Source organism: Hypanus sabinus, chromosome 4, assembly GCF_030144855.1.
Source record: "Hypanus sabinus isolate sHypSab1 chromosome 4, sHypSab1.hap1, whole genome shotgun sequence".
NCBI lineage: Eukaryota > Metazoa > Chordata > Chondrichthyes > Myliobatiformes > Dasyatidae > Hypanus > Hypanus sabinus.
In genome coordinates this window covers 31,085,141-31,097,277 of record NC_082709.1, presented here as the reverse complement: position 1 = coordinate 31,097,277, position 12,137 = coordinate 31,085,141, and the positions used below count along the sequence as shown (strand labels likewise).

General features: G+C 41.9%; 1 protein-coding gene across 6 annotated transcripts in view; it reads left to right on the top strand.

Moving 5' to 3' along the window:
- Positions 1 to 12,137, top strand: part of znf385b (zinc finger protein 385B) — a 400,240-nt gene that overhangs the window by 386,468 nt on the left and 1,635 nt on the right. For all 6 annotated transcript variants that reach the window (XM_059966779.1, XM_059966780.1, XM_059966782.1 and 3 more), the window contains 2 exons: positions 8,110 to 8,288; positions 9,061 to 9,162. In XM_059966779.1, coding sequence (XP_059822762.1) covers positions 8,110 to 8,288; positions 9,061 to 9,162 — 281 coding nt within the window. The remainder of the gene's footprint in view (positions 1 to 8,109; positions 8,289 to 9,060; positions 9,163 to 12,137) is intronic.

Below are 12,137 nucleotides of genomic sequence, written 5' to 3'. Positions count from 1 at the left end.
TCAGCATCACGGATGCTCCAGTATGAATCCAGTCGCAGCTCCAGACACTCAGTGCGGTCTGCCAGAAACTGCAGCTGGACACACTTCCTGCACACATAGTTGTCAGGGACACTGGAAGTATCCCTGATTTCCCACATGCTGCAGGATGAACAAACCACAGGGCCGATCTCAGCTGCCATGACCTACCTAATACTTGCCTCAACTTTTGAAACTTTCTCCTTTGAAAGGAATTTACCCAGCCTTACCTCACTTGGAGTGAAGCTCGTCCTCAGCCTCTGCTCGCCGAAGCCTCTCGAGACAAAGCCTTCCTACTCTGTCTCCCTCTACTCCGTCGTCCACTACAATGTTGCCCAGTTCTCTTTAAATACTCCCGCTGCCTCATGGTCCGACTTACACACGCTTGCGCAGTCATGCCCCCGTTAAACTGCCAAAGAAAATGACCTACTTCCACAAACTGTTCTCTTTAAATACTCCCGCTGCTTTTAAAAACCAACAGAAGGCAACTAAGAAGGTACAGGTTGAATATAAAAGTAAGCTGATGAATAATATTAAAAAGGATACCAAAAGTTTCTTCAAATACATAACGGTAAAAGAGAGGTGAAAGTGGATATTGGACCACTGGAAAATGATGCTGGAGAGATAGTAACAGGACACAACAAAATAGTGGACGAACAGAGTAAGTACTTTGCATCGGTCTTCACTGTGGAAGACACTAGCAGTATGGTGGAAGTTCCAGGTGTCAGGGGGCATGAAGTGTGTGAAGTTACTATTAGTAGAGAGAAGCTCTTGGGAAACTGAAAGGTCTGAAGGTCTCCTGGACCAGATGGTATTCACACAAGAGTTCTGAAAGAGGTGGCTGAAGAGATTGTGGAGACATTCATAAAGATATTTCAAGAATCACTAGATTCTGGAATGGTTCCCGAAGACTGGAAAGTTGCAAATTACACTTCACTTTTCAAGAAGGGAGAGAAGCAGAAGAAGGGAAACCGTAGGCCAGTAAGTCTGATTGCAATGGTTGGGAAGATGTTGGAGTCAATTATTAAGGTTGAGATCTTAGGCACTTGATAAAATAGGCCATAATTAGCATGGTTTCCTCAAGGATAAGTCTTGCCAGATAAATCTGTTGGAATTCTTTGAAGAAATAAAAAACAGCATAGCCAAAGGCAAATCAATTAATAGTGTGTACTTGGATTTTCAGAATGCCTTTGACAAGATGTCACACTTAAGGCTGCTTAAAAGCTATGAGCCCATGGTATTACAGGAAAGATTCTAGCCTGGATAAAGCAGTGGCTGATTGGCAGGAGGCAAGGAGTGGGAATAAAAGGAACCTTTTCTGGCTGGCTGCTGTTGACTAACGGTGTCCCAAAGGTATCTGTGCTGGGACCGATTCTTTTTACATTTTATGTCAATGATATGGAAGATAGAATTGATGGCTTTGTTGCAAAGTTTGCAGACAATACAAAGATAGGTGAAGGGGCAGGTAGTTTTGAGAAAGTAGAGAGGCTACAGAGGGACTTAGATTAGAAGAATGGGCAAAGAAATGGCAGATGGAATACAGTTCTGGGAAGTGTATAGTCATGCACTTTGATAGAAGAAATGAAAGGGCTGACTATTTTATAAATGGAGAGAAAATACAAAAAATGAGGTGCAAAGAGACTTGGGAGTTCTTGAGCAGGATTCCCTAAAAGTTGATTTGCAGCCTGTGGTGAGGAAGGCAAATGCAATGTTAGCATTCATTTCAAGAGAATTAGAATATAAAAGCAAGGATATAATGTTGAGACTTTACAAAGCATTAGTGAGGCTTCACTTGGAGTATTGTGAGCAGTTTTGGACCCCTTATCTTAGAAAGGATGTGCTGAAACTGGAGAGGGTTCAAATGAAGTTCACAAAAATGATTCCAGGACTGAATGGCTTGTCATATGAAGAGCTTTTGATGGCTTTGGCTCTATATTCACTGGAATTCAGAAGAACGAGGGGTGACCTCATTGAAGCATATTGAATGGTGAAAGGCCTTGATAGAGTGGATGTGGAAGAGTCTAAGACCAGAGGGCACAACCTCAAAATTTTAGAATGGAGATGAGGAGAAATTTCTTTATCCAGTGAGTAGTGAATCTGTGGAACTCTTTATGTTGATAGATTCTTGATTGGTCAGGGCATGAAGGGATACAGCAGGAGATTGGGAGTGAGAGGAAAATTGGATCTGCCATGATGAAATGGCAAAGCAGACTCAATGGGCCAAATGGCCTAATTCTACTCCTATAACTTATGGTCTTATAATCTAATGGTATAAAATGTGGACCACTTCCAGGATCTTGGCAAAGGCAGACATTGGGGATGAAACTCACTGCCATCCTCAGTGTGGCAGCACAGCCTTGAGTCAACTGAGGGAAAAAAAGGTATCTGAAAAGCAAAACTGCAGACCTGGTACAAAACAGGGTATCTGCTGGGCTGGGCAACAGTGATTCCTGCCCTTAGTTTTGCATCTGATGCCTGGACTTCCTTAGTAGACAAGTCAATGCAATGGGAAGGTACCACCTATACTGCCTCCATAAATTCTTTTAAGGATTTAGAGGATGTGCTCAAAGCTTCCTGAAAAAAGAAGCAACATTCCCAGTGACTCCTAGGATCCTTTGTGCTCTGCCCTGAAGTAGAGAAGAGGCATTTACAATTCTACTGAGGCCATGCATCAGAATCCCTGTCAGAAGCAGAAGAAGAACAGCAGCTTGCAAACTGCCCAGCCACCTGTCCTGTTCGTCACCTCCATGACTACTTGGAAGAGCCTGTGGTAGCAAGTCTTCCTCGAGGAGGCTGCCTCAGAAGAAACAGAATATGAAGGAGGTTTGACAGCATAAATAATTCTTTTCACAAGATACTTGATGAAACGAGTCCAGAGATCTCCCATGAAAATTCTTGTTCAAAGGAAAGAAGATTTCTGTTCTTCCCTTGAGCTTCCCTGCAAGTCAGGCACAGGCACTGCAGTAAAAACTCAGAATAACCCGTCCTTGTCTGCCAGTGAAAATCAGCACTGACATGCCTTCTGGTGATAGCAGGTGGTTTGTGCTTAGGGGGCTCTATGTATTAGAGAAATTCCAGAGTTTGAATCTCAGGAACATATATTTCCTCTCTCTCCTCACTTCTAAGCATCTTTTCTCTATCGTAGCTCAAAATTCTCCTTTCCTGTTTCCTTTTGTTCTCTCCCTTCAGAGTCTTCCTTTGTTATTTTCTACTGTATACTTTAGTCTCATGCCAGCTCGTACCTCCGAGCCGTAGAGAAAGACCTTCCTCTCTCAGACTGATGACAGCTAGTGCACAAAGCCAAAACTCACAACAGGCTCACTTTACAAATGGAGTGGAAACGAATTTTGCTCAATTCTGACAACCCATCTGCAGAGAAAGAGGTGGTTTCTGTCCCAGCTATCATTGTAACTCGTACAAAAAAATACTGTTTGCCCCACTAAAGCAGCCTAATCCACCTCTGCTTCACTCTTAAGGTGAAATCAACTGGATGAAAACTTCGGTCTTGATTTTAAAGGCTGACTCTGTCTGAGAACATGACAGAGTCCCAGAGTCCTTATAGCCATGATGTACCCCATCCCTTCACACTGCTGAAGGCTCAATAGCACTAGGTGCTCAGTTTGCCTGGCAAATCTATGATGGCCTAAGCATCAAAAAGTGATCGTAAAAAGGCAATGCTTCAAAAAGGTGGCATCTGTCATTAAGGACCCTCATCACCAAGGATATACCGTCTTCTCATTAAGGAGGTAGTACAGGAGCCAAAATATACACGTTCAGTGTTTTAGGAACAGCTTCTTCCCCACTGCCATCAGACTTCTGAATGGACAATGAACCCAGGAACACTACCTCACCTTTTTTTTTCAGAATCAGGCTTAATATCTTCAGCATATGCCGTGAAATTTGTTAACTCTATGGCAGCAGTACAATGCCATACATGACAACACAGAAAAAAATCAGATTGACAGTAAGTATGTATATTAAATAATTAAGTTAAAATGTAGTGCAAAAACAGAAATAAATCTTTAAAAAGTAGTGAGGTAGTGTTCATGGATGCAATGTCCATTTAGGAATCGGATGGCAGAGGGGAAGAAGCTGTTCCTGAATCGCTGAGTGTGGCCTTCAGGCTCCCGTGACTCCTTCCTGACCATAACAATGAGAAGAGGACACGGTGCCACTTTTTCTCGCTCTCTTTTTGCTTTATTTGTTTAAATTAATTTTATATACATGTACATATGTATTTCTTATTATAATTTATAGATTTATTATCCTATATTGCAATTGGGATTAATGTTGTTCTTTCTTTTGAATCTGTAAGCTATTGTTGACAGGCTTTTGGGCAGATCGGCGTGAGGGGGTTGAGAGAGAGGACACAATGCTGTAAGCGGGACGAGGATCGGACCCCAAGTGGGGGTCCGAGGCCAGGAGGTACTCCGAGGAGGGGGGATGAAGCTAGATGTGCTTGGTTGACCACTCGGAGGGTCCTAAGCTGCGAGTCGAGGAGTTTGGAGGGGATCGAATGGTGGCCAGAAGACTTCAGAAATTGAGCTCCAACAGTTGTGCACGAAGTGGTTTGGACTTTGATAAGTTTGGCGCCTTTTCTTTATTTTTTTCTATATATATATATATATATATACTGTATCATTATTAATCACTTAGTTATAGTAACCTTTATAAATTGTACTCATTTAATCGCATATGGTGTACTGTCTGTTTTTGGGCGAGGCGGGGACATCACACAGCATCCACACCAGCTGATTACCCAGTTTGGCGGGGCCGAAGGCTGCTCCCCCTAGATGCCCAGGGGGTTACATATACACACACACACACACACAGAGTATATGTACTACCGTAATTTATAGTTTCTATTATTATGTATTGTAATGTACTGCTGCTGCACAACAACAAATTTCATGATGTATGCCAGTGATTTGATATGTTGTGAAATTTGTTGTTGTGCAGCAGCAGTACATTACAATACATAATAATAGAAACTATAAATTACGGTAGTACATATACTCTGTGTGTGTGTGTGTGTGTATATGTAACCCCCTGGGCATCTAGGGGGAGCAGCCTTCGGCCCCGCCAAACTGGGTAATCAGCTGGTGTGGATGCTGTGTGATGTCCCCGCCTCGCCCAAAAACAGACAGTACACCATATGTGATTAAATGAGTACAATTTATAAAGGTTACTATAACTAAGTGATTAATAATGATACAGTATATATATATATATATATATATAGAAAAAAATAAAGAAAAGGCGCCAAACTTATCAAAGTCCAAACCACTTCGTGCACAACTGTTGGAGCTCAATTTCTGAAGTCTTCTGGCCACCATTCGATCCCCTCCAAACTCCTCGACTCGCAGCTTAGGACCCTCCGAGTGGTCAACCAAGCACATCTAGCTTCATCCCCCCTCCTCGGAGTACCTCCTGGCCTCGGACCCCCACTTGGGGTCCGATCCTCGTCCCGCTTACAGCATTGTGCCCTCTCTCTCAACCCCCTCACGCCGATCTGCCCAAAAGCCTGTCAACAATAGCTTACAGATTCAAAAGAAAGAACAACATTAATCCCAATTGGTTTACAAAGGAATACAATTCTCTTTATCAGTAAATTTTAACCCAAACAAGCTTCCCACTCTCTCGCAACAAAGAAGCATTCCTACTTTTAACAAAACAAAGAAGCCATTTAAATTACATACACAGTAACAAAGAAAAAGAAGAAATCCCCTTTACATATATATATATATACACACACACACACTGTATACTTCCTACTGTAGTGAGGTAGTGTTCAAGGGTTCAATGTCCATTCAGAAATCGTCTGGCAGAGGGGAAGAAACTGTTCCTGATTCACTGAGCCTTCAGGCTCCTGTGCTTCCTTCCTGATGATAACAATGAGGAGATGGGAGGGGGAGGGGTCCTTAATGATGGATGCCATCTTTCTGAAGCACTGCTCCTTGAAGATGTACTGGTTACTAGGGAAGCTACTGCTTGTGCTGGAGCTGACTGAGTTTACAATTCGCTGCAGCTAATTTCCATCCTGTGCCGTAGCCACCACTCCCCCCCCCCCCCCCCACCGCCATACCAGATAGTGATGCGGCCAGTTAGAATGCTCTGTACAAAAATTATAAGTGTCTTGGGTGACATACCAAATTCCCTCAAACTCCTAATGAAATATATCCGCTGCCATGCCTTCTTTGAAACTGCATCGATAGGTTGGGCCCGGATAGATCCTCAGAGATGTTGACACCCAGGAACTTGAAACTACTCACCCTTTCCACCTCTGAGGACTGGTGTGTTCCCCCATCTTACCCTTTCTGAGGTCCACAATCAGTTCTTTGGTCTCACTGACATTGAGTGCAAGGTTGTTGCTGCAACATCACTCAGCAAGTTGATCTATGTTGCTCCTGTACACCTTCAAATCACTGGCCATACACCAGTGATCTAAAATCTGATTCTGATTCATGCACATACTTTGGAAATCATATAACCATCCATCACATGTGCTGATGTAAATTTTGAGAGTATGTTATGCACAAAGTGCTGCAGGAGAGACAAACTGAAGGCTTCACATGTTGTGATGCATAATTTCCACTTAAGCAAACTGTTTTTCTATGTGGCTGAACATTTCAATATTACTGGCTCATGTAATGGAAAAGAAGCAAACCTTTTCTAAAACGCTCGGATTAAAATTCTGATTCTTAAATCTGAAGTAAATTTGCTATGTAAACCTACTATCTGGTTCATTTTGATTGTTACTCAGTTTCATTATATCATAAGCCATTGTTCTTCGGATCTCTTGACAGTGTGTTGCTCTCAATCTGAGATGTTTTTATCGACTGTGCTGCTCCCAGTGTGCAGGGTGATCTATTTAAAGCGTTTCCAGTGATGTCTGAGATGATCGTATAGATCAGATACCAAAAGGTAGAAAGTATCAATACCATGTCACTAGTAGTAGTATGAAGAACAAGCGCAGGTCAATTACTGGTATTTTGCATTCAGAAATCAAACATTTCCAGGACTGTCAAGGACTGGTTGAGCAAGAATAAAAATAAAACATCAAAAGATTTTACAAAACAGATGAAAACAGAAAATTTAAAATTTGACCCGGGAGTCAGAAAATCACATACATGCTTCTTAAAACTCCACGTAGGATTCTGCTCTTACCCCGTCCTCCCCACCCCTCTGACCTTGAGTCACAGACTGAGGCAAGGACCTCCTTCCTTTATCTAACTGAGCCTGTTCTTCTTGGCATTCAGCAGTACTGATACCTAGAAAAAATCACTAATGTCCAGTTCGCAGGTAATATAAACACACGACTATAACTAGACCAGTAGATTCTGAGTTCCACGGGAACTCAGCACTGGCCTGTGAAGGGATTAGAAGTTTAAAGCTTCCAGCAGATGAGATGATATGACTCATGAAGTTTAACAGATTGAACTAATGTTCCTTCTCTCAGTCAGACCTCATGCAGACCAGCTTTTTCTTGGCTTGTTCCCATCTTGTGTTGTGAACTAATTTGTCCTTTTATATCATCCCAGCGTTTATCTTTATAATCTCCTCTTCCTTTTCTACATTTTAAAATATTGAGGAGATATTATCTTCTGTCAGCAGCATTAAATTTGCAGTCTCAGCTTCCACAATCTGTTTTCACTAACTTAAACACCATTTACAACATGGTGTCACTCCTGTTTTGCACACCCAGTGCTACCAGTCGTGACTAAGTATTCCTAAACCTAGCACATTTTCAGTCCTAGTACAGAAGCAGGTTATGCCTTCCAGTGGCTGTAAGCTGTGAACCAAAGTAATCAAACAAGTGTAAATAGTAAATTCTTAAAAATATGGACATATTGTTGCTCGCATGAACATTATCAGAACATCTGCAGATTGAGCTAAGTAGCTATGCATTTCTCATCTACCATGCCTGATATCTTCCCTTCCACCTTTGCGCTCTCCATGATGAATCCCTTTTTCCAAACTGCATAACTGGAAGTGGGATACATGATGAATCAGCAGATAATTTATAGACTATAACAGATAATTGATAGGCTATAACAAGTCACTGAGTTACTAAATGTGTTATGTTATAAACAGGCTCCAAGCACAAAACAATGGTTGAAGCTCGGATTGGAGCTGGTCCTATTAAATCATATCCCAGACCAGGATCAAAAGCTAAACTTCCAAATGGTACAAAAGGTTCTGGACTACAAAACAAGACTTTCCATTGTGAAATCTGTGATGTTCACGTCAACTCAGAAATTCAACTCAAACAGGTAAACAATAAATAATATCCAAACCTGCAACAAGTCCACACTGCACCCCTGTCCTTTCCCTGGCATGTCCCCCTACAATTGCAGGAGGTGTATCATCCATCTCTTTGTCTCTAACCTCATCCATCCAGAGAATTAAACAGCCCTTCCAAGTGAGGCAGAGCTTCATCTGCATCTCTCCCAACCTGATAAACCACATTTCGGCTCACAATGTGACCTTGTACGCATCTCGAGCTTCCAACTGCATGTCACTTTTACTTTGCATCCCACTTCCACACCATCCTGTTTGTCCTTGGCCTTCTCCATTGCCATGGAGTAGCTAAGCACATATTGGAAGAGCATCTGATTCTATGCTTGCAGTCCAGTGGTATGAACATTGAATTTTCCAGCTTCAGGTAATCCTCAGTGATCTCCTCCTTGGCATTCACTTGTCCACCAGGTTTCGTTCACCATTTGTTCGGCTCCCCACCTTGTCCCTCCACCTGGATCCATCTGTTCGTCATCCTCTTCCCATCTGGTTCCAACTATCACCCACTAGCCTAAAACCTGACTCCCCCTACCCACGCCCAAATATGGCAATATGCTGGCAACCTTTCCTCTTCCCACGCAGTCCCGATGCAGGAAGCCAACCCAAAATAGTGACTTACTCTGAGCTTGTCCGGTATTCTGGGTTTTATTTTCTTCCAAGTATACCATGGTGCTAACAGAATAATGTTCTTTTTGCATTATGCAAATCAGTGCCCCATGATTTTAATATTTGTATTCTGTGTTGTAGCACATTTCCAGCAGGAGGCATAAGGATAGAGTTGCAGGGAAACCATTGAAACCTAAGTACAGCCCCTACAGCAAACTGCAACGCAACTCAACTATTTTGGCAGTAAGTTCTATGTTAATATTGTTGCTGTGCAGAAAACGGTCAAAATTAACATATGATCATCACCAGGATATAATGTAAATGAAAATGAGTATTCTTGCTGTATTTTGCTTTGCATGTAACATTGTTTCCTGTTTTGTGAGAATAATATTTCTACACCTGCCTCTCCTGCACAACAATGCTAACATGTAAATCAGACCTGCATAGAATTACTGAACACCAAGATCCAAGATCAAAAGTATGGAACAAATTCCCTCTATAATTATGTTGCAGAAAACAGTGACATTACACAGGTTATAGGATCGCAGATCCGCATTTTTCTGCGTTCGAGATGATTGGTTTTTAAACAGGAACTTACTTACTTCTGAGTGCTGCCGACCATCTGCGCAGAGCTTGTGATAACGTGGAAGTTTCCTGCAGATGCTTTAATACTAACAGCATACATTTTTTTAGCATACCAATAAGCATTCATATTTTGACCAGTGATCAAATCCACTTTATCAGTCAAGTTAATGTCATTGCATCATATCAAATCAACCAACTGCTTCTACAGAGCATTACTTGTGATTGTTGTGTTATAATATTTGTAAATTGTATATCTGTGCTCTTGTAATGCTGCTGTGACACTATAATTTCCTTTGGGATTAATAAAGTATCTTTTTATCTATCTATCAATCTATTGACATACAAAATCTGCATATCAAAGTGTAGAAATTCTAGGCAAAGACAATCAGGCTCTTCAGTTCATTGTTCTGTGCCAGCTGAAGAAGACACAGCCTTCTAGTCCATACCTTATGACACTTAAAATGCATATTCCTGTACTTTTAACTACAAGGTTTCTGCCAATATAACCTTATAATATTAATTTCCAAACTCCCACCATTATCTTGGTGAAAAACAACCTTCATGATCATCATTCTGTTGAATCTGATGATCACTGAAAATTTTAAACAGTCTGATTATTGACTCTTCTGCCAAAACAATTTGGGGATTTCTATCCATTCCGCCTGGTGCCTTGAAAATTTTGTTCCATTAAATGTATTTATTCTCATTCTGTTCCATTCCAAAGTAAAATCTGTCTAAACTAGAGCAACCCCCACAAAATGCTGGAGGAACTCAGCAAGTTGGGGAGCATCTATGGAGGCGAATAAACAGTCAACATTTTGGGCCGAGTCCCTTCATCAGGACTGGAAAGGAAGAGAAGCCAGAATAAGAAAGTGGGGGACGGGAGGAGTACAAGCTGGCAGGTGATAGGTGAGTCAGGGAAAGGGGATAAAGTGAGAAGCTGCGAGGTGATAGGTAGAAGAGGTAAATGGCTGAAGAAGAAGAAATCTGATAGAAAAGCGTGAACCATCGGAGGAAGGGAAGGAGGAAAGGCATCAGATAGTGATGGGCAGATGAGGAGAAGAGGAAGGGGAGGGGGGATGAAATTACCGTAAATTGGAGAAATCAATGTTCATTCCATCAGTTTGGAGGCTACCTGAACAGAATAGGAGGTTTTGCTCCTTCAACTTGAGTTTGACCTCTTCATGACAGTAGAGGCGGCCAAGGACACACATGTCAATATGAGTATGGGAAGTTGATTTGAAATAGTAGCCACCAGGACATTCTGCCTTTTATGGCTGATAGAGTGGAGGTGCTTCACAAAGCAGTCACCCAGTCTGCATCAGGTCTCACCAGTGTAGAGGAGGCTGCTCTAGGAGCATCCGGTACAATAGGTAACCCCAACGGACTCACAGGTGAAGTGTCATTTTACCTGGAAGGACTATTGGGGCCTTGAAAGGGTGTGAGGGAGGAGGAGTAGGGCAGGTGTAACACTTGTCACGAATACAGGGATATGTGCCAATTGTGACAATAGCTAAAATTTTCAAAGTGTTATGACGTCCTCATAAATCTCCTCTGCGACCTCCCTGGTGTTGTCATATACTTTCTGTAATGTGATCCAACCATCTGTGAAATAGCTGGGTTTTATACAACAACAGAGTTAGCCTCCCTGCTATTCCCTTCAGTGCCTTGGTTCATTTAGAATTCCGTATGCATCTCTTGACCTTTCCTGCCACATTCAGGGAATTGTAAAAATGCATTGCAAAGTTCCATCCATTCCTCTACACTTCTCAATTTTCCACTATTTATTGTGCAATCCTTTGATCTGTTTGCCCAGCCCATCTGTATTATCGAACGAATCTCCATTTTGCATTTCTCTGCTGACCCATTCAGTCTGCTGGTGTTTCCTATAGCTACAGCTTCCCCACAATCCACCCCAAAATGGGACGTTGTAATATATTGCTCTATTCGCGACCTTCAATTCACTGAAGGGCCTTTTGACCATTCCTTCACTTCTTCCTACAAAGCCAGTTCTGCACTTTCCCTTGGGTGTCATGGGATTTTGTTTTTCTGGTCAGTCTTTCTCTTATGATTTTATCAATTCAGTATTAAAATCCAGGTAGACCAAATTAATGATTCCACCTTCATCAACTCACCTTAAAAAATTATGATGTCAAAACCCTCCCCTGACATATTGTGCTTTGATTAATGTGCTTTTCTAAAGGACAGTGCCCTCTGAATTGGTTCCAACAACTGGATCTACAGTTTGCCTCATCTAAAGCTAAGCTAAATGACTATAATTACTGAGTATATTCCTCTCCTTCGAAGCAATAATGTGATGTGTGTCCTCTGGCTCCACACTAGTCAGGGATGCTCAGAAAATAATGATCAAAGCCTTTGCTATTGTGTTTTCAAAGCCTGGGTGTTCATTTCATCTGAGTTTGATAATTTGGTGATCTAGATCTTAAAGTTTCTGATTGTTGTGAGAGATGGCAATGTGGTGCAACAGGTAGTGCGGTACTTCACAGCTCCAGGGGCCCAGGTTTGTTTGTGTGGTTCTTAAGTAAATGCTCTCTGTGACCACATGGGTTTCTCCTGCATGCTTTGGTTTCATTTGACATTCCAAAAGCATACTGGTAGTTTAACAGGTTAAA